The sequence below is a fragment of the Anomaloglossus baeobatrachus genome, chromosome 3 (assembly GCF_048569485.1).
Source record: "Anomaloglossus baeobatrachus isolate aAnoBae1 chromosome 3, aAnoBae1.hap1, whole genome shotgun sequence".
Taxonomy (NCBI): Eukaryota; Metazoa; Chordata; class Amphibia; order Anura; family Aromobatidae; genus Anomaloglossus; species Anomaloglossus baeobatrachus.
In genome coordinates this window covers 21,643,273-21,663,653 of record NC_134355.1, presented here as the reverse complement: position 1 = coordinate 21,663,653, position 20,381 = coordinate 21,643,273, and the positions used below count along the sequence as shown (strand labels likewise).

The 20,381-nt window shown below is 42.5% G+C and overlaps 1 protein-coding gene across 1 annotated transcript in view; it reads left to right on the top strand.

Annotated features, from left to right (window-relative positions):
- LOC142294877 (calpain-13-like) overlaps positions 1-20,381 on the top strand; it is a 174,005-nt gene that overhangs the window by 143,220 nt on the left and 10,404 nt on the right. The window contains exons 16-21 of the mRNA XM_075337937.1: positions 2,659-2,721; positions 8,822-8,879; positions 9,275-9,345; positions 10,455-10,523; positions 13,651-13,729; positions 18,275-18,391. Of these exons, the coding sequence (XP_075194052.1) occupies positions 2,659-2,721; positions 8,822-8,879; positions 9,275-9,345; positions 10,455-10,523; positions 13,651-13,729; positions 18,275-18,391 (457 nt within the window). The remainder of the gene's footprint in view (positions 1-2,658; positions 2,722-8,821; positions 8,880-9,274; positions 9,346-10,454; positions 10,524-13,650; positions 13,730-18,274; positions 18,392-20,381) is intronic.

The following is a 20,381-nucleotide window of genomic DNA, read 5'->3' as shown; positions in this document are numbered from 1 at the left end:
TTTACCGCGATTTGGTGCGTTTTTTGCTGCGTTTTTTGCTTACTGCGTTTTTAAATCAGTGCACAATGCCATTAAAGATTGTTGATGAAAAAAAAAAAAAAGGTCTGATGTCATTTCCTTCTTCAAAATGCAGGAGAGCAGACAGCTGCAGAACTAGTGTATGCAGGAGAGCAGACAGCAGCTGCAGAACTACAAGGCTCAGCATCCTCCATCCAGGACTGTATGCAGGAGTTTTTTGCCCAAAAAGAAAAAAAAAATGACATGGGCTTCGCTATATTTTTGTATGCTAGCCAGGTACATCAGGCAGGTACAGGCTGCCCCCAGTCTCCAGCTGCCTATTTGTACCCGGCTGGGAGTCAAAAATATAGGGAAGCCCTTTTTTTTTTTTTTTTTATTTCATGAATTTCAAGAAATAATTAAAAAAAAAATGACATAGGCTTCGCCCAATTTTTGAGTCCAGCCAGGTACAACTAGGCAGCTGGGGATTGGAATCCGCAGTGCAGAGTGCCCAAGCTTTCTGGGCACCCCCGCTGCGAATTGCAGTCCGCAGCCGCCCCAGAAAATGGCGCTTTCATAGAAGCGGCATCTTCTGGCGCTGTATCCAACTCTTCCAGCTACCCTGGTGACTGTGGCTCACTGGGTAATAATGGAGTTAGGGCTAGCTGTATATTATCAGCTGGCCCTAAGCCCGAAATTCATGGTGTTACACCAATATTAGACATGGCCACCATGAATTTCTAGTAATGATAAAAAAAAACACAACACACAGAAAAATATTTTTATTAGAAATAAAACACAACACAATTAGTGACCCCCCCCTCCGCAGTAATCCTGGGTCAAGGGTCCCGCGCCGTCCAATCCGGATCCAATATCTGATCGGTTTGCTGGAAGGCAAAGCGATCAGATGATGTGTCAGGTTAAAGGATGTGAATCACATCACACATCAGCTGATTGTATAAAAGCCGATTATACAATCAGCTGATGCATCGGTGCAAAAAAAAATAAATAAATAAATACTCACATCTGTGCTGATTACCGGCAGCTCCTGGAGCCATCGGATGAGAGTCTGATCCTGTCCCATCGCTGCAGGAGCTGCCGGTAATCAGCTGATGAAGTCTCCTGACGGCAGGATCAGCTGATAGCCGGCCGGGCGCGAAAAAGCCGGCGACTCCGCGAGAATTACGATCAGCTGATGCGTCAGGTGACTGCATCAGGTGATCCACCGCCAGGTCCTGCAAGCTTCGTACGTGCCCCGGGGAAACTGCACACAGCCAAAACGGCGGTACCCGGACAGGAGCTGGGAGCGGGCATGGCACCGGGACCCTGCAGACAGGTGAGTATATATGACATTTTTTTTTTCTACTGTTCACTTTTGTTTTCGCCGCTGCCTCCACCTCCCGCCCAGACATGGCGCCGCACGGAGCTGACATGGCACCGGGCGGGTTGTGGACGCAGCGGTGACGGTACCGGGACGATTCATGCTTCTGTGTTTACCAACAGAAGGAATCCTCTTCCTGTACACGTCACTTTACTGCCCACCCCTTGCATTTATAGCTGCGTTTTTAGTCATAGAAACGCAGCTATATGCGTTTTTCATTGCGTTGTTGAACATCTCATTGAACTCAATGGGTGAAAAACGCAGAAATAATTGACATGCTGCATTTTTGTGGTCACCACAAAAATGCAGCTACAAAAAAACGCTGTGTGCGGACAGCACTTATGAAAACCCATAGACATTGCTGGGGAAGCAATGTCACTGCGTTTTCAGCACAAAAACGCGGTTAAAACGCCGCTAAAAACGCAGCAAAAACGCCTAGTGCGCACAAGGCCTTAGGTTTATATATATTTTTTTTAATTTTTTTAAACTTTTTTGTTAAACTATTTTTTTTATTTTATTTTACTAGTCCCTTTAGGGGACTATAGGGATCAGCAATCTGATCGCTCTTCCATTTCTCCAGATCACAGCTACACAGCTGAGATCTGGAGAAAAGCAGCTCTCCTCTCACACACGGCAGTCTGTGACTCATTATAGCTACAAGAGTCATCACATGACCCTGTGCTAACATGGCAACCATCGGAAGTCACGTGGTCATGTCATGTGACTTCTGATGGGGCTGGGTAAGTTATGTTTATGGCGGCGCGCTGAGACATCTCGCTGTCAGAATTTGACAGCAAGACGTAAGGGCTTAATAGGCATGGGTGGAACGCAATTCAACTCACACCTGGCAGGCACACATGTCAGCTGCTGAAAACAGCTGACATGTGCGTGGATCGCCACGGACTGCCCACGGCAGACATCGGGGATTAACCTCACATGATCCATGACATACCCACTGCATCATGTGTCGTGAGGAGGTTAAGCCACAAACAGGAGCTCCAACCAATCAAAATTCTCCAGAACTGTTCCTCAGGGGTGGAGCATCATTGGACCACACCCACTTTTCTCTTTTCCTATCTGCAGAGCTGTCTACTCTGTTTCTACCTCTAAACAACATTGGGGCATTTCTCTCTTATTGTGAGTGAAGATCTTTTTTTAGGATTTCTTTGCAGTAATAAGTGCAGGAACCACCTCCTTTTGTACTTTAGCATAGTGGGCTTCATTTTGGTAACTGAATCTAATATTTTCTCTTATTACTTATTTTTCTTCCCTATATACAGGCAGTTTTAAAAAGATATCAAGATGGAAACTACGAGAATATTTTTGCTCGTTATGCAAATCAGGTGATTATATAATTATTGGGTGCATGTCCTTTATTGTCGGGGTGCAGACATAAGTAGTTGCCCCTTTTAAGTTGTATTGGCAAGTACATTTTTCTGCAAATTCCTGCAGTTTTCTGATTAGTGTCTGTATGCACGGCGCGGTGTTGCCCCAGACCGGGGCCAGTATTCGTGACTCCGCTGCATTATTTCTAGGATTTCTGTTGATGAGTCCATTCATTCACTCTTCTCCTATCACTGCGGACGCATTCGGCAGATGATGACATTTTTTTTTACATTTTACTCGGGTCATTGGTTCAGGTGGATCATATAGTTCTTAAATGGAGAAATAAGATGAGACTTTACGTTTGTATCCATTCTCCACAATCATGGATAAGCCGAGTGCCTGGAAGCCAAACAGATACAATGTATCAATGCAGATAAAATGTAACAAGCCATCAACACCGGGCAGAGATATGTGCGGCTGATGTGCTGAGCTCAGGCACAAATGGATGCAATTGTCACAAATGCTCAGCTGATGATGTCCAGATCAGTTTTCTGCCTCTGCAGAGCAGGAAGAATGTTTCCAGTCACTGACAACAAGCGTAGATCTTCTAAGGCTAGGTTCACATTTCCGTTGTTTTGCATCAGTCACATGTGTTGCTTGACGCTTGTGACTGATGCGTTGTTCAACGGATGACAAGAATAAGAATTCATTGTCGTACTCCGTTTTAAAATGTGAGAGAGAGAGTGATCAGCTGATCGCTCACAGCAGCCGGTCGCCGGGTGATCAGCTGATCGCTCACAGCAGCCGGCCGCCGGGTGATCAGCTGATCGCTCACAGCAGCCGGCCGCCGGGTGATCAGCTGATCGCTCACATTAGCCGGCCGCCAGGTGACCAGCTGATCGCTCATAGCAGCCGGCCGCCGGGTGATCAGCTGATCGCTCACAGCAGCCGGGTGATCAGCTGATCGCTCACAGCAGCCGGCCGCCGGGTGATCAGCTGATCGCTCACAGAAGCCGGCCACCGGGTGATCAGCTGATCACTCACAGAAGCCGGCCACCGGGTGATCAGCTGATCGCTCACAGCAGCCGGCTGCCGGGTGATCAGCTGATCGCTCACAGCAGCTGGCCGCCGGGTGATCAGCTGATCGCTCACAGCAGCTGGACGCCGGGTGATCAGCTGATCGCTCACAGCAGCTGGCCGCCGGGTGATCAGCTGATTGTTCACAGCAGCCGGCCGCCGGGTGATCAGCTGATCGTTCACAGCAGCCGGCCGCCGGGTGATCAGCTGATCGCTCACAGCAGCTGGCCGCCGGGTGATCAGCTGATCGCTCACAGCAGCTGGCCGCCGGGTGATCAGCTGATCGCTCACAGCAGCTGGCCACCGGGTGATCAGCTGATCGCTCACAGCAGCCGGCCACCGGGTGATCAGCTGATCGCTCACAGAAGCCAGCAGCCGGGTGATCAGCCAATCGCTCACAGCAGCCGGCTGCTGGGTGATCAGCTGATTGCTCAAAGCAGCCAGGTGATCAGCTGATCACTTACAGCAGCCGGGTGATCAGCTGATCACTCACAGAAGCCATCATCAGTCACAATCCGCCGCTCATACAAGTCTATGGGAACAACGGAATCCGCCAAACGGATTCCGTTGTTTACCAGAGCCGCGGATTGGGACTGATACAAATTAACGGAAATGTGAACCTAGCCTAAGTGAAATAAAAAATATCTAAGAAAATGTAATTGTTTTTTTCATTGGGCTTCAGGAGTGCCCACTCCTCTGCCTTCTGGAAGGCTTGTGCTCAATTCACGATTGACCCCTTGGACCTTGGAGATGTGCGCTCCCCCAATACAGGCAGCTCCGCATCACCGGCCAGCTGCAGAAGAGCGCATCAACTCTATGGAGTATGTTTAGCGAGACACATAGGGCACAACATCCTCCTAATAACTGTCAATTATGATGTGTGGCTATACATGTTGTTGTAATCCCCCTTCTTATAGGATTTCTTAATAAAGGACATTCTCCAACCACTACTCAAAACATTATGTGTCCAAGCACACACCAAGAGAGCACTTATAGTCCAATACAATTATATTAAGAATGTGCAGAATACAAACTATTAAAAAATAGTGACACCAATATCGGGTCACAGAGGGGCATAGGAGACAATAACTAGGAGAGATGGAATACTCCGCAGGGGTGGGGACCAGGACATCAATGTGTAAAGTTGACCACAGTCAGAGTGGGACATAATGTACAGTACAGACCAAAGGTTTGGACACACCTTCTCATCTCTACAACAACTGTTAAGAGGAGACTTTGTGCAGCAGCCTTCATGGTAAAATAGCTGCTAGGAAACCACTGCTAAGGACAGGCAACAAGCAGAAGAGACTTGTTTGGGCTAAAGAACACAAGGAATGGACATTAGACCAGTGGAAATCTGTGCTTTGGTCTGATGAGTCCAAATTTGAGATCTTTGGATCCAACCACCGTGTCTTTGTAGAAAAGGTGATTGGATGGACTCTACATGGCTGGTTCCCACCGTGAAGCATGGTGGAGGAGGTGTGATGGTGTGGGGGGGCTTTGCTGGTGACACTGTTGGGGATTTATTCAAAATTGAAGGCATACAGAACCAGCATGGCTACCACAGCATCTTGCAGCGGCGTGCTATTCCATCCGGTTTGCGTTTAGTTGGACCATCATTTATTTTTCAACATGACAATGACCCCAAACACACCTCCAGGCTGTGTAAGGGCTGTTTCACTAAGAAGGAGAGTGATGGGGTGCTACGCCAGATGACCTGGCCTCCACAGTCACCAGACCTAAACCCAATCGAGATGGTTTGGGGTGAGCTGGACCGCAGAGTGAAGGCAAAAGGGCCAACAAGTGCTAAGCATCTCTGGGAACTCCTTCAAGACTGTTGGAAAACCATTTCCAGTGACCACCTCTTGAAGCTCATCAAGAGAATGCCAAGAGTGTGCAAAGCAGTAATCAAAGCAAAAGGTGGCTACTTTGAAGAACCTAGAATATAAGACATATTTTCAGTTGTTTCACACTTTTTTAAGTATTTCATTCCACATGTTTTAATTCATAGTTTTGATGCCTTCAATGTGAATCTACAATTTTCAGAGTCCTGAAAATAAAGAAAACTCTTTGAATGAGAAGGTGTGTCCAAACTTTTGTTCCTTACTGTACATTCCAAGTGGATACAGTTGTCAGATATACCCCCACTCTGGCTATTGTCAAAAAGGAATTAATAAGAATGCTGCCATATGTGAAATATCATAAATCCCTGCAAGGGTCACTCAGGTCCAAATCTAACCATTGATTAGTATCCCAATGGATCAGTGGAAATAGTATCTCTGGTATAATATGCAGTATGCATCCCGCACGAACAAGGTTATCAATTATACCCCCACTCTGCCTATAGTCAGAAGGGATTGATGAAAGCACTACCAAATATAGCAATACATACCAGACACAAAAAATGGCAACACAATATGTCCACGGTCCAGACCCAACGCGCGTTTCATGTTCTTTATCAAGGGCCACCACACATCAACTCTATAGAAAAGAATTTGCAAGCAATGCACCTGTTACCTAGGAATCAGCCACCTCTCATAGGCTGCAGAGGTGGCCGGTAACCTAAGCAATGAGTATAAAATTTAAAAAAAAGAAAACTGTGGGGATTTTTAATAAATATACAAACCCTTTACAATTTTTCACATTTGATAAGATAACCCAATGATACTTTATCTGCTGATAACCTGCGAGCCCATTTATTAGGATAAACCAAAGAATAAGAAAATTAAAGATGCGATTTATGTCTGAAGTTAAAGTTTCAGCCAAGCTATAAATATAAAAGTACATTTTGTAACTGTTGTCCCCATGACAACACTTCCCGCCTCAATACTCAATACTGGGGTACCAGGTGTGCAGAAAACCAGCACAGTCCGGAAATATTGGACACTTTTTTTGCTCTGTCTATTAGAATAAATGTAAGGCGTGATTTTTTTGAAGCTGAAGAAACTTCTACAGATTATTGACGGTAACGATCATTATTTTACAGTTTACAGTGAATGTATCTGATGTCTTCAGATCAGAATCATGGCCTATAGACCTGGATCACTTATTATCATAGCGATTTATTGTGGGTTTCTAATGTGTCCGTAAAATATATTGTCTGTTCGTGATTTTTTTTTTTTTTGAAAAGCCGTCCACAAAAAAAATCAAAAGTCAACTTGGCGACTCTGGACTCATATCAACCAAATCAAATGTCTCCGTTCATACTTTCTGCTAAACAAAAATGTATAGGATTCTGATTGGTTGTTGTGAGGTTTTTGGATCCTCTAATATTACTGAGTTACAATAGAAAGAGAGAGGAGGCAGGGGCATAATAATCGCAGAGGGGTCAAGGGTGCAGGGGGCCCAATGACCCCAGCGCCTTCTTCAGTTGGATCTGCGTCCGAGGAAGCAAATTCAACTGACGTGCATTGCTGCACAGAGACTCCCGGGCCCCTGCACAGCAATACACAATGTCAGCCAAAAAAAGAAGCCCACAGCTGATGTCGGTGGCACCATGATTAGGATGCATGGCAGTAACGTCATGTGTCACCATAACAGGCATGCTGATGTCAGCTGCCCGCCACTGCACCGACTAGAGAGGAGGACACCCTGTGATGTGGGAGCGGAGGTAAAGTGAGCAGAATGTTTTTTTTTATGTGTTAGATGGAGAATAGAAACTATATATACCAGGAAGGGGCCCAGAATGGGGACATTTATACCAGGCTAGGGTCATATGTTTTTGGATGGACCCAGGATAAAGAGCTTATATACCAGAAAGGTGACATATATACCAGGATGGATCCAGTATAAGGATGTATATACCAGGATGGGCTCCGGATGGGGGATGTATATACCAGGATGGGAGACATATATACGAGGATGTGGATCATATATAGCAGGATGGGGACATATATACCAGGATGTGGATTATATATACCAGGATGGGGACATATATACCAGGATGTGGATCATATATACCAGGAGGGGACATATATACCAGGATGGGGGACATACAGTATATGTCAGGATGAGGAACATATATTACAGGAAGGGACATATATATCAGGATGTGGATCATATATACCAGGAGGGGACATATATACCAGGATGGGGGACATACAGTATATGTCAGGATGAGGAACATATATTACAGGAAGGGACATATATATCAGGATGTGGATCATATATACCAGGAGGGGACATATATACCAGGATGGGGGACATACAGTATATGTCAGGATGAGGAACATATATTACAGGAAGGGACATATATACCAGGATGGGGGACATATTTACCAGAATGGGAGACATATATACCAGTATGTGGATCATATATACCAAGATGAGGATCATATATACAAGAATGGGGACATATATAACAGAATGGTGCCCAGGATAAGGACATATATACCAGGATAAGGACATATTTACCAGGATGGGGACATATATACCAGGATGGGCCCAGGATAAGGACATGTATACCAGGATGGTGGACTTATATACCAGGATGGGCCCAGGATAAGGACATATATACCAGGATGGGCCCAGGATAAGGACATGTATACCAGGATGGTGGACTTATATACCAGGATGGGCCCAGGATAAGGACATATATACCAGGATGGGGACATATATACCAGGATGGGCCCAGGATAAGGACATATATACCAGGAAGAGGCTCAGGATGGGGACATATTTACCAGGAAGGGGCCCAAGATGGGGGATATTACTACATAATGAAGGGAGAGGGGATACATGTCTTTATAGTATTTAGAAAGCAACAAGAGCCCATACATCTGACCAGCATGAGATGGAGAGGGAACAGGTACAAATGTTTCATAGGGACCCATCAGACTCTAATTACTCCACTGACGGGAATAGTTGTCATGGGGATAAAAAGCTGTTACCTGAATTTCCACCTTCAGGTGACTCAAAAAATATGTGAGATATTGGATGATGATACTTCTGCTATAATTATCATGGGTGCAGATATTTAAAGACACAGTCACATAAATGAAATATATGTCATACAATGTAAATCTCTTGCATTGTGTCTAGACCTTGGAGCTGTACGCGGAGCACCTGCAGATGCTGCTGAATGATGTGGTTATCACAGGTAAGGGAAAGAGATGGTCAGACCCAGTCATATCCATATATAAGAAGCACGGCTCCGGACAACTTGCTGATGGTTTCCACCTCTAGTCACTGATAACCAAGAATCTATGAAAACAGGACAACAGATCTCATCACCCCTGGTTCCCCTTTTAAAGGCCTCTTAGAGATGTTTTCCATTTTTTATTGGTGCAACACTGTCCTGGCCTGTTTTATGCTCCAGAGCTGCATTCACAGATCTGCAGGCTTCAGAGCTGAAATCCACCTTCACAATAATGATTTTAAACATTTCTTCTCCAACAAGTCAAAATATTGTCTTTTGCAAGCCGTCAAGTTTCATGTTTTAGTTTAGCCCTAATGTGTACAGAGTGGAAATTCTGCCTTCTTCTTCCTCCACAGATCAAACCTTCGTAGCCGACAAAGCAGAATTCAGCCTGGACTCGTGCCGAGGGATCCTCATGCTGATGGATGTATCTTTTACTGTAGCTCAGAGAATTTAATTCTGCTTTATTTCATATATAATACCGCCATACAGTGACTAAATAAATCCGCTATACAGCACACAGGAAAAAAGAAACTTTCTGGTGGTTGGGAGGTTTGTAGGATTGTTTCTTCTCTCCTGCGTTTCAGTATCTGTTCGCACTTATTAGAAAAAACGTACTGGATGGATATAATACAAAAGATGTGGCGTTATACCGCAATATGGTGCATGTATAGCTCTGACACACATGGTAATAGTAACAACTGGTAGCATGGGTTAGTAAATATGTTATGGACTGTGTAATGACTATGTACCCTTATGTAATAATCCAGTGGTTGAGCTTAGTGGACGGTTTAATGACCGCATCCCTGGTGGTCTAGGGTAGAGGAGAGGTTTAAAGATATTTCCATAGTGGTCAATGATAATGGAGGGGTTACTGGATACCTTTTTACTAGTCTTCGATGGTGGAGGGGTCACTGGATGTGTCTAGGAAATAGAAGGGATTAATGACTATATCCCTGGAGGTCTAGTGTACTTGAAACATTACTAGTTGTTTCATTGATGGAAAGAGGCATATGATGCCCTTGCACTGGGGAACGGCGCCCTCTTATCCTGCCGTCCTTTCACTCTATTGAGGTACTCACATTAAATGCACACAAGTCATAGAATATTCCCAGCAGTCACTTCCACTGCCCACCAGGACTCATGTTCACCCCGCAGGATTTGTTTGTCGGAGTAGAGAACTGCACTTTGTCTTATTAAATGTAAACCAAGACACATGGAGCGACCCCATCTCCCCCAAATATTCTGCTTTATCTGAGGTCTGTACTATAAAATATGACACATTGCTCCAGCTGCTGCAGAACCTCTTCATGAAGAGTGAAGTGGAACGTTTTTATTCATTAGTTTACAGGAGCAGATTATAAAGCACAACCCCTGTCTGTGAACGTAAAATTAGGAAATACCTGAGATTACATTACAATGTAAAACTGTGACGCCAGATACATGGAGACAACACTGACACAATGTAACAAAACTGGTGTCACAGCGCCACCACCTGGACAAGACGCAGAAATACCGCACTTAACCAAACTGTAGCTGAATGCCAACGGGAGACTCAGTCTGAATGAATTTGGCCGATTATGGAAACGCCTGAATATGTGCAAGGTAAAAATCACCCTCCACTGTATATGTCAGAGATTTACAGAAGACAGGATGGCAATAATCTCAGTGTGAATTCAGAGTTATAGTCTTACAAATAGGATGCAGTATTATAGCAGTTATATTCTTGTACATAGAGGCAGCAGCATTATAGTAGTTATATTCTTGTACATAGGAGCAGTATTATCGTAGTTATATTCTTGTACATAGGAGCAGTATTATAGTAGTTATATTCTTGTACATAGGAGCAGTATTATAGTAGTTATATTCTTGTACATAGGGGCAGTATTATAGTAGTTATATTCTTGTACATAGGAGCAGTATTATAGTAGTTATATTCTTGTACATAGGAGCAGTATTATAGTAGTTATATTCTTGTACATAGGGGCAGTATTATAGTAGTTATATTCTTGTACATAGGAGCAGTATTATCGTAGTTATATTCTTGTACATAGGAGCAGTATTATAGTAGTTATATTCTTGTACATAGGAGCAGTATTATAGTAGTTATATTCTTGTACATAGGAGCAGTATTATAGTAGGTATATTCTTGTACATAGGAGCAGTATTATAGTAGTTATATTCTTGTACATAGGAGCAGTATTATACTAGTTATATTCTTGTACATAGGAGCAGTATTATAGTAATTATATTCTTGTATATAGGGGCAGTATTATAGTAGTTATATTCTTGTATATAGGGGCAGTATTATAGTAATTATATTCTTGTATATAGGGGCAGTATTATAGTAGTTATATTCTTGTACATAGGGGCAGTATTATAGTAGTTATATTCTTGTACATAGGAGCAGTATTATAATAGTTATATTCTTGCACATAGGGGGCAGTATTATAGTAGTTATATTCTTGTGCATAGGGACAGTATTATATTTGTTATTTTCTTGTACATGGGGCAGTATTATAGTAGTTATATTCTTGTACATAGGGAGCAGTATTATAGTATATTCTTGTACATAGAGGGCAGTATTATAGTAGTTATATTCCTGTACATAGGAGCAGTATTATAGTAGTTACATTCTTGTACATAGGGGCAGTATTATAGTAGTTATATTCTTGTACATAGGGTCAGTATTATAGTGGTTATATTCTTGTACATAGGAGCAGTATTATAGTAGTTACATTCTTGTACATAGGGGCAGTATTATAGTAGTTATATTCTTGTACATAGGAGCAGTATTATAATAGTTATATTCTTGCACATAGGGAGCAGTATTATAGTGGTTATATTCTTGTACATAGGGGCAGTATTATATTAGATATATTCTTGTACATAGGGAGCAATATTATAGTAGTTATATTCTTGTATATAGGGGCAGTATTATAGTAGTTATATTCTTGTACATAGGAGCAGTATTATAATAGTTATATTCTTGCACATAGGGGGCAGTATTATAGTAGTTATATTCTTGTGCATAGGGACAGTATTATATAGGTTATTTTCTTGTACATGGGGCAGTATTATAGTAGTTATATTCTTGTACATAGGGAGCAGTATTATAGTATATTCTTGTACATAGAGGGCAGTATTATAGTAGTTATATTCCTGTACATAGGAGCAGTATTATAGTAGTTACATTCTTGTACATAGGGGCAGTATTATAGTAGTTATATTCTTGTACATAGGGTCAGTATTATAGTAGTTATATTCTTGTACATAGGAGCAGTATTATAGTAGTTACATTCTTGTACATAGGGGCAGTATTATAGTAGTTATATTCTTGTACATAGGGGCAGTATTATAGTAGTTATATTCTTGTACATAGGAGCAGTATTATAATAGTTATATTCTTGCACATAGGGGCCAGTATTATAGTAGTTATATTCTTGTGCATAGGGACAGTATTATATTTGTTATTTTCTTGTACATAGGGGCAGTATTATAGTAGTTATATTCTTGTACATAGGGGCAGTATTATAGTAGTTATATTCTTGTACATAGGAGCAGTATTATAATAGTTATATTCTTGCACATAGGAGGCAGTATTATAGTAGTTATATTCTTGTACATAGGGAGCAGTATTATAGTATATTCTTGTACATAGAGGGCAGTATTATAGTAGTTATATTCCTGTACATAGGAGCAGTATTATAGTAGTTACATTCTTGTACATAGGGGCAGTATTATAGTAGTTATATTCTTGTACATAGGGTCAGTATTATAGTATTTATATTCTTGTACATAGGAGCAGTATTATAGTAGTTACATTCTTGTACATAGGGGCAGTATTATAGTAGTTATATTCTTGTACATAGGAGCAGTATTATAATAGTTATATTCTTGCACATAGGGAGCAGTATTATAGTGGTTATATTCTTGTTCATAGGGGCAGTATTATATTAGATATATTCTTGTACATAGGGAGCAGTATTATAGTAGTTATATTCTTGTACATAGGAGCAGTATTATAATAGTTATATTCTTGCACATGGGGGCAGTATTATAGTAGTTATATTCTTGTGCATAGGGACAGTATTATATAGGTTATTTTCTTGTACATGGGGCAGTATTATAGTAGTTATATTCTTGTACATAGGGAGCAGTATTATAGTATATTCTTGTACATAGAGGGCAGTATTATAGTAGTTATATTCCTGTACATAGGAGCAGTATTATAGTAGTTACATTCTTGTACATAGGGGCAGTATTATAGTAGTTATATTCTTGTACATAGGGTCAGTATTATAGTAGTTATATTCTTGTACATAGGGTCAGTATTATAGTAGTTATATTCTTGTACATAGGAGCAGTATTATAGTAGTTACATTCTTGTACATAGGGGCAGTATTATAGTAGTTATATTCTTGTACATAGGGGCAGTATTATAGTAGTTATATTCTTGTACATAGGGGCAGTATTATAGTAGTTATATTCTTGTACATAGGGGCAGTATTATGGTAGTTATATTCTTGTACATAGGGGCAGTATTATAGTAGTTATATTCTTGTATATAGGGGCAGTATTATAGTAGTTATATTCTTGTACATAGGGGCAGTATTATAGTAGTTACATTCTTGTACATAGGGGCAGTATTATAGTAGTTATATTCTTGTACATAGGGGCAGTATTATAGTAGTTATATTCTTGTACTGAAATTATTGTTATGTGTTTTCAGGATCTATTCCGGACTCTTGATGTGGCCCAGACTGGATTACTCGATGGATTTGGTTTGGCGAGAGCCGTCCAGGAAGCTGGTACACTGCTCTGCTCATATCTTGTGTTTTTTCTATTGTCCTGTTATTAATGCTGCAGAACTTTACATGATGCATCGATAAAAGCTTAGTTTCCTAAGATTGGACGTCACATAAGGAAACAAAGTGTGGATGACATTAGCGCGGTGCGACCTTTGTTTCTTTCCCCAGTCCGTAAATCACAGAAGTCCCAGATCTTTAGGCTGGAAAATCAGGATGGATTCTGTCTTCCAGGGAGGAGACAAGGCCGATTACCGAGACTTCTAGAGGAACAACTTCTTGTAATGGTGATGGATCGGCCGCGGCACAGTTTGAGTTTAATGATATTGAGTTTTCAGGGTTCATTGAGGGGCGATCGCTGTGTGGGGACATTAATCCTCATCCAGTAATACGGGCTGGCTTTATGGACATTGCAGGGTAAATTACATGGAGGATTTATTATCAAAGTTTAGGGCAGATTATGACAGATCTGTGATGTTACTTTACATTCCTTTCATTTGCTACATAAAACCTGGGACAGGCACGGATTTGGGGCAATTACCTCGGCCCCCCTATTCTGCAGGAAGTTCAGTGTTTTCTGGGGTGGGGCAAAAGCAGAACATGGTGGCACCAGTTACAGAAAGCGCCATCTCCATTTCCCATTTGTCTAGATCGGTGTGGGGTTTGGTTATATAGAAAAGTGAACAGTTTCTTTGTCATGCAACATGAATTGGAGAAGGGTATTTATTTATTTACATAAGGTGGGGGCGGGTGTTTTTATTTCTCTACAGGAAGTAGGGGCAGGTCTTATTCTGTCTACAGGAAGTGGGAGTGGGTCTTATTCTGTCTACAGGAAGTGGGGGCAGATTTATTCTGTCTACAGAAAGTGTGGGCAGGTCTTATTCTGTCTACAGGAAGTGTGGGCGGGTCTTATTCTGTCTACAGGAAGTGTGGGCAGGTCTTATTCTGCCTACAGGAAGTGTGGGCGGGTCTTATTCTGTCTACAGGAAGTTGGGCCGGGTCTTTTTCCATCTACAGGAAGTAGGGGTGTGTTTTTATTTCTCTAAAGAAAGTAGGGGCGGGTCTTATGCTGTCTACAGGAAGTGGCGGCAGATCTTATTCTGTCTACAGGAAGTGGGGGTGGGTCTTATTCGGTCTACAGGAAGTGAAGAGTCTTATTCTGTCTACAGGAAGTGGGGGCAGATCTAATTCTGTCTACAGGAAGTGGGGGCAGATCTCATTCTGTCTACAGGAAGTGGGGGCAGATCTCATTCTGTCTACAGGAAGTGGGAGAGGGTCTTATACTGTCTACAGGAAGTGCGGGCAGATCTTATTCTGTCTACAGGAAGTGGGAGTGGGTCTTATTCTGTCTACAGGAAGTGGGGGTGGATCTTATTCTGTCTACAGGAAGTGGGGTAGGTGTTATTCTGTCTGCAGGAAGTAGGGGTGGATCTTATTCTGTCTATAGGAAGGTAGGGTGAATCTTATTCTGTCTACAGGAAGTGGGGCAGATCTTATTCTGTCTACAGGAAGTAGGGGCGGGGTTTATTCTGTCTACAGAAAGTGGGAGTGGATCTTATTCTGCCTACAGAAAGTAGGGGCAGATCTTATTCTGTCTACAGGAAGTAGGGGCGTATCTTATTCTGTCCACAGGAAGTAGGGGCGGATCTTATTCTGTCTACAGGAAGTAGGGGCGGATCTTATTCTGTCTACAGGAAGTAGGGGCGGATCTTATTCTGTCTATAGGAAGTGAGGGTGAATCTTATTCTGTCTACAGGAAGTGGGGCGGGTTTTATTCTGTCTGCAGGAAGTGGGGGTGGATCTTATTCTGCCTACAGGAAGTGGGAGTGGGTCTTATTCTGTCTACAGAAAGTAGAGGCGGATCTTATTCTGTCTACAGGAAGTAGGGCTGGATCTTATTCTGTCCACAAGAAGTAGAGGTGGATCTTATTTTGTCTACAGGAAGTTAGAGTGGGTCTTTGTTTCTCTAAAGGTAAAAGAGGTGTTCCTTTTTCAATTTGCTCGAAATGGGGGTAAGACAGGAAGTGTGGGCGGGTCTTTCTTTTTTTGCAGGAAGTTGGAGTGGTACTTTTTCAGTCTGCAGGAATTAGGGGTTGGTCTCTGCCTCCAAACAGTAAGTGGGGGCAGGTATTTCATTGTATACAGGAAAGTAGGCATGGTTTTTGTTTTTTCTGAAAGAAGTGGAGGTGGTTATTTACCTCTACAGAGGGAGTAGGGGTGGGTGTTTGTCTCTGAACAGGAAATGTGTTCTGGTCTTTGTTGTCCTACAGGAAGTTGAGGTAGGGATTTTTCAATCTGCAGGAAATTGGGATGGGTATCTACCTGTAAACAGGAAGTGTGGGTGGTTCTTGTCTCTAATCAGTAAGAAGGGGTGTTTTTGCCTCTAATCAGGACGTGTAGGAGTGTCTTTGTTTTTTAACAGGAAGTTGAGGTAGGGCTTTTCAATCTGTAGGACATAGGAGTTGATCTCTGCCTTTAAACAGCGGGTTATGATGGGTCTTTGTCTCTAAACAGGAAGTTGGGGCTGGTCTCTCTCTTTAAAGAGGAAGTAATGGTGGATGTTTGTTTCTAAACAGGAAGTGTGGTCGATTCTTTCTTTTTTCTAAAGGAAATTGGGGTAGGGCTTTTTCAATCTGAAGAAAGAGGGGGGGTGTTTGTCTGTAAATGGAAAATAGGGTGTTGTTTTTCTCTCTAAACAGGCAGTGGGTGGGTCTTTGTTTTGAAACAGGAAATGGGGTGGACCTTTGTCTTTAAACAGGAAGTGGGGGTGGGTCTTTGTTTTTAAATAGGAAGTTGAGGTAGGGCTTTTTGAATCTGAAGAACGTTGGGGTAGATCTCTGCCTCTAAACAATAGGTTAGGATGCGTCTTTGTCTCTAAACAGGAAGTTGGGGTGGGTCTTTCTCTTTAACAGGAAGTAGGGGTGGATTTTTCTCTTTAACAGGAAGTAGGGGTGGATTTTGTCTTTAAAGAGGAAGTGTGGGGGCGGGTCTTTGTTTTTCTGAAGAAAGTTGGGATAAGGGTTTTCATTCTGCAGGAAGTGGGGCTGGGTCTTTTTTCTCTAAACAGGAAGTTTAGGTGAGCTTTTCTTTTTCTACAGGAATTTGAAGTAGGACTTTTTCAATCTGCCAGAAATAGGGGTGGGTCTTTCTCAGAAAAGTGGAAGTGGGGTAGGTCTTTATAAACAGAATCTAAGGTTGGGTTTAGTCTCTAAATTCGGAAATGGGGTGGGTCTTTGCTTCTAAACAGGAAGTTGGGGTGGATTTTTGTCTATAAATAGGAAGTAGGAGTGGATTTTTGTTTCTAAACAGGTAGTGAGGTCAGTTCTTTGTTTTCTCTACAGGAAGTTGAGTTAAGGCTTTTTCAATCTGCAGAAAGTGGGGTGGGTGTTTGTCTGTAAACGGGAAATAGGGTGTTGTTTTTCTCTAAACAGGAAGTGGGGTGGGTCTTTGTTTTTAAACAGAAAAGGGGGGTGAGCCTTTGTCTTTAAACAGGAAGTGGATCTTTGTTTAAACAAGAAGTGGGGCCGGATCATTTTCTTTAAACAGGAAGTGGGGGTGGGTATTTGTTTTTAAATAGGAAGTGGGGGTGGGTATTTGCTTTTAAACAGGAAGTGAGGGAGGGGTTTTGTCTTTAAACAGGAAGTGGGAGTGGGTCTGTGTCTTTAAACAGGAAGTGGGAGTGGGTCTGTGTCTTTAAACAGGAAGTGGGAGTGGGTCTGTGTCTTTAAACAGGAAGTGGGAGTGGGTCTGTGTCTTTAAACAGGAAGTGGGGGCAGGTCTTTCTCTACATGAAGTTGGGGTAGAAGGGGCATTGATAAGGCACCCAAAAGTCAAGGGCCCATGGAATATATCTCCTAAACACGCTCTCCACTAAAAAAATATTGATGCACATTTATAATTACTATATATACATTCAAAAACACACCATACAAAGACCAATATTACCAAATCACCAATTTACAAGGTTGAAGAAATACCGTACTGCTGCAGGATGACCCCGAGCATTAGTACTGCATAGTGAATACATAATATTACTGCACTACTACAAAACAACACTATGCCGAGACCAATATTACATTATAATAATACCACAAAACACCTGCAGCCACAATCCGTGTGAAGTCGCTTCTGCACTATGCATTATCAGGGGCAACCCCAATCATGGAGACAAGCAACCCAGAAAATAATGAAAGATCATTGTATTCAAATATTAAAAAGCAAAATAAAACCCACGTAATTATATTCAGACATAACAGGTGAGATATGAATGATGGGGGAACCTGGTAAATATAATGAAGATCTAAATTAACAGCGTAACTCCTCTGGGAAATAAATAACCCGGGGATCTAGATACAAATAAATAAATATGTGACAAAAATGCAGACGTATATCTGATACATGACTGTGTATTATTGAAACGGGAAGCCTGGGGTGGAGAACAGCACCAAAGGCTGATTTAACTACACGTACAAGTTCAGGAATTCTCCATCATCCCGCGTTCTTCCATTGCTCCTCCTGGCACATCACCCCCTGTCTCTGTATTTCCAGGTCTCATTGTCAGTGATGCAGTGCTGAATATCATGATCCTGAGATACGCCAACTACACCCAGAAGCTGAGCTTTGCCGACTTTGTCTGCTGCATGATCCGCCTGGAAACTGTGACAAGTAAGTGACAGAACGAGGTCTCAGTACAGACTGCAGGGCGACATTATGGAGGCTCCACGGGTACTGCAGGCAATGAGGCTAGTGCTAGCCACGTCCAAAAGGAAGGCTCAGTGCATGAACCATAGACCATGGTGTATCTGACGAACAGTGGTGCTCAAAAGTGTACACACCGCGGCAGATTTTTTTGATTTCTTGGCCTTTTTTCAGAGAATATGAATGATAACATACAATCTTTTTTCCCCTCATGGTTAGTGGTTGGGTGAAGCCATTTATTGTCACTACTGTGATTTCTCTTTTTAAATCATAATGACAACCAAAAACATCCAAATGACCCTGATTAAAAGTTCACACTCCCCAGTTCTTAATACCGTGTATTGCTCTTTATTTTCTCAAATGGTAAAGCTGCCCATTCTTCTTGGTCAGATGGTAAAGCTGCACATTCTTCTTGGTCAGACGGTAAAGCTGCCCATTCTTCTTGGTCAGATGGTAAAGCTACCCATTCTTCTTGGTCAGATGGTAAAGCTGCCCATTCTTCTTGGTCAGATGGTAAAGCTGCCCATTCTTCTTGGTCAGACGGTAAAGCTGCCCATTCTTCTTGGTCAGACGGTAAAGCTGCCCATTCTTCTTGGTCAGACGGTAAAGCTGCCCATTCTTCTTGGTCAGATGGTAAAGCTGCCCATTCTTCTTGGTCAGACGGTAAAGCTGCCCATTCTTCTTGGTCAGATGGTAAAGCTGCCCATTCTTCTTGGTCAGATGGTAAAGCTGCCCATTCTTCTTAGTCAGATGGTAAAGCTGCCCATTCTTCTTGGTCAGATGGTAAAGCTGCCCATTCTTCTTGGTCAGATGGTAAAACTGCCCATTCTTCTTGGTCAGATGGTAAAGCTGCCCATTCTTCTTGGTCAGACGGTAAAGCTGCCAATTCATCTTGGTCAGACGGTAAAGCTGCCCATTCTTCTTGGCGCCTTCAGTTCCTGTAAATTCCTGGGCTTTCTTGCATGAACTGCGCTTTGCATGAGTTCTCCCCAGAGTGGCTCAATGATATTGAGGTCAGGAGACTGAGGTGGCCACTCCAGAACCTTCACTTTGTTCTGCTGTAGCCAATGACAGGTCGACTTGGCTTTGTGTTTTGCATCACTGTCATGTTAGAACGTCCAAGTATGTCCCATGCGCAGTTTCCGGGCTGATGAGTGCAAATTTGCCTCCAGTATTTACTGCTAACGTGCTGCATTCATGTTTCTTTCACCTTTGACTAAGTTTCCTGTGCCTTTGTAGCTCACACATCCCCACATCATCAGTGATCCACCTCCGTGCTTTACAGTAGGAATGGTGTTCCTTTCATCATAGGCCTTGTTGACACCTCTCCAAATGTAACGTTTATGGTTGTGGCCAAAAAGTTTGATTTTGGATTCATCACTCCAAATTACCTTGTTCCAGAAGTTTGGAGGCTTGTCTCTCTGCTGTTTGGAGGCTTGTCTCTGTGCTGTTTGGCGTATTGTAGGCGAGGTACTTTGTGGCATTTTCGCAGTAATGGCTTTCTTCTGGCGACTCCACCATGCAGCCCAGTTTTCTTCAAGTGCCTCCTTATTATGGATCTTAAAACAGCCGCACCGCTAGTTCTCAGGGAGTCCTGTATTTCAGCTGATGTTATTTGTGGGTTTTTCTTTGCATGCAGAACAATTTTCCTGGCAGTTGTGGGCGAAAGTTTTGTTGCTCTACCTGATCGTGGTTTGGTTTTGCTTCCGTTTTTCCATTAGTTAATCACAGTTTGAACACTGCTGACTGGCATTATCAATTCCTTGGATATCTTTTGGTATCCCTTTCCTGTTTTATACAGTTCAACTATCTTTTCCTGTAGATCCATTGACCATTCTTTTGCTTTCCCCATGACTCACAATCCAGAAAGGTCAGTGGCTGGATGAAAGATGCAAGAGCCTGCAAACAGGTCACAGGCGAGGATGTTACCTTTATTAGCCATTCAAACCCATTTGCG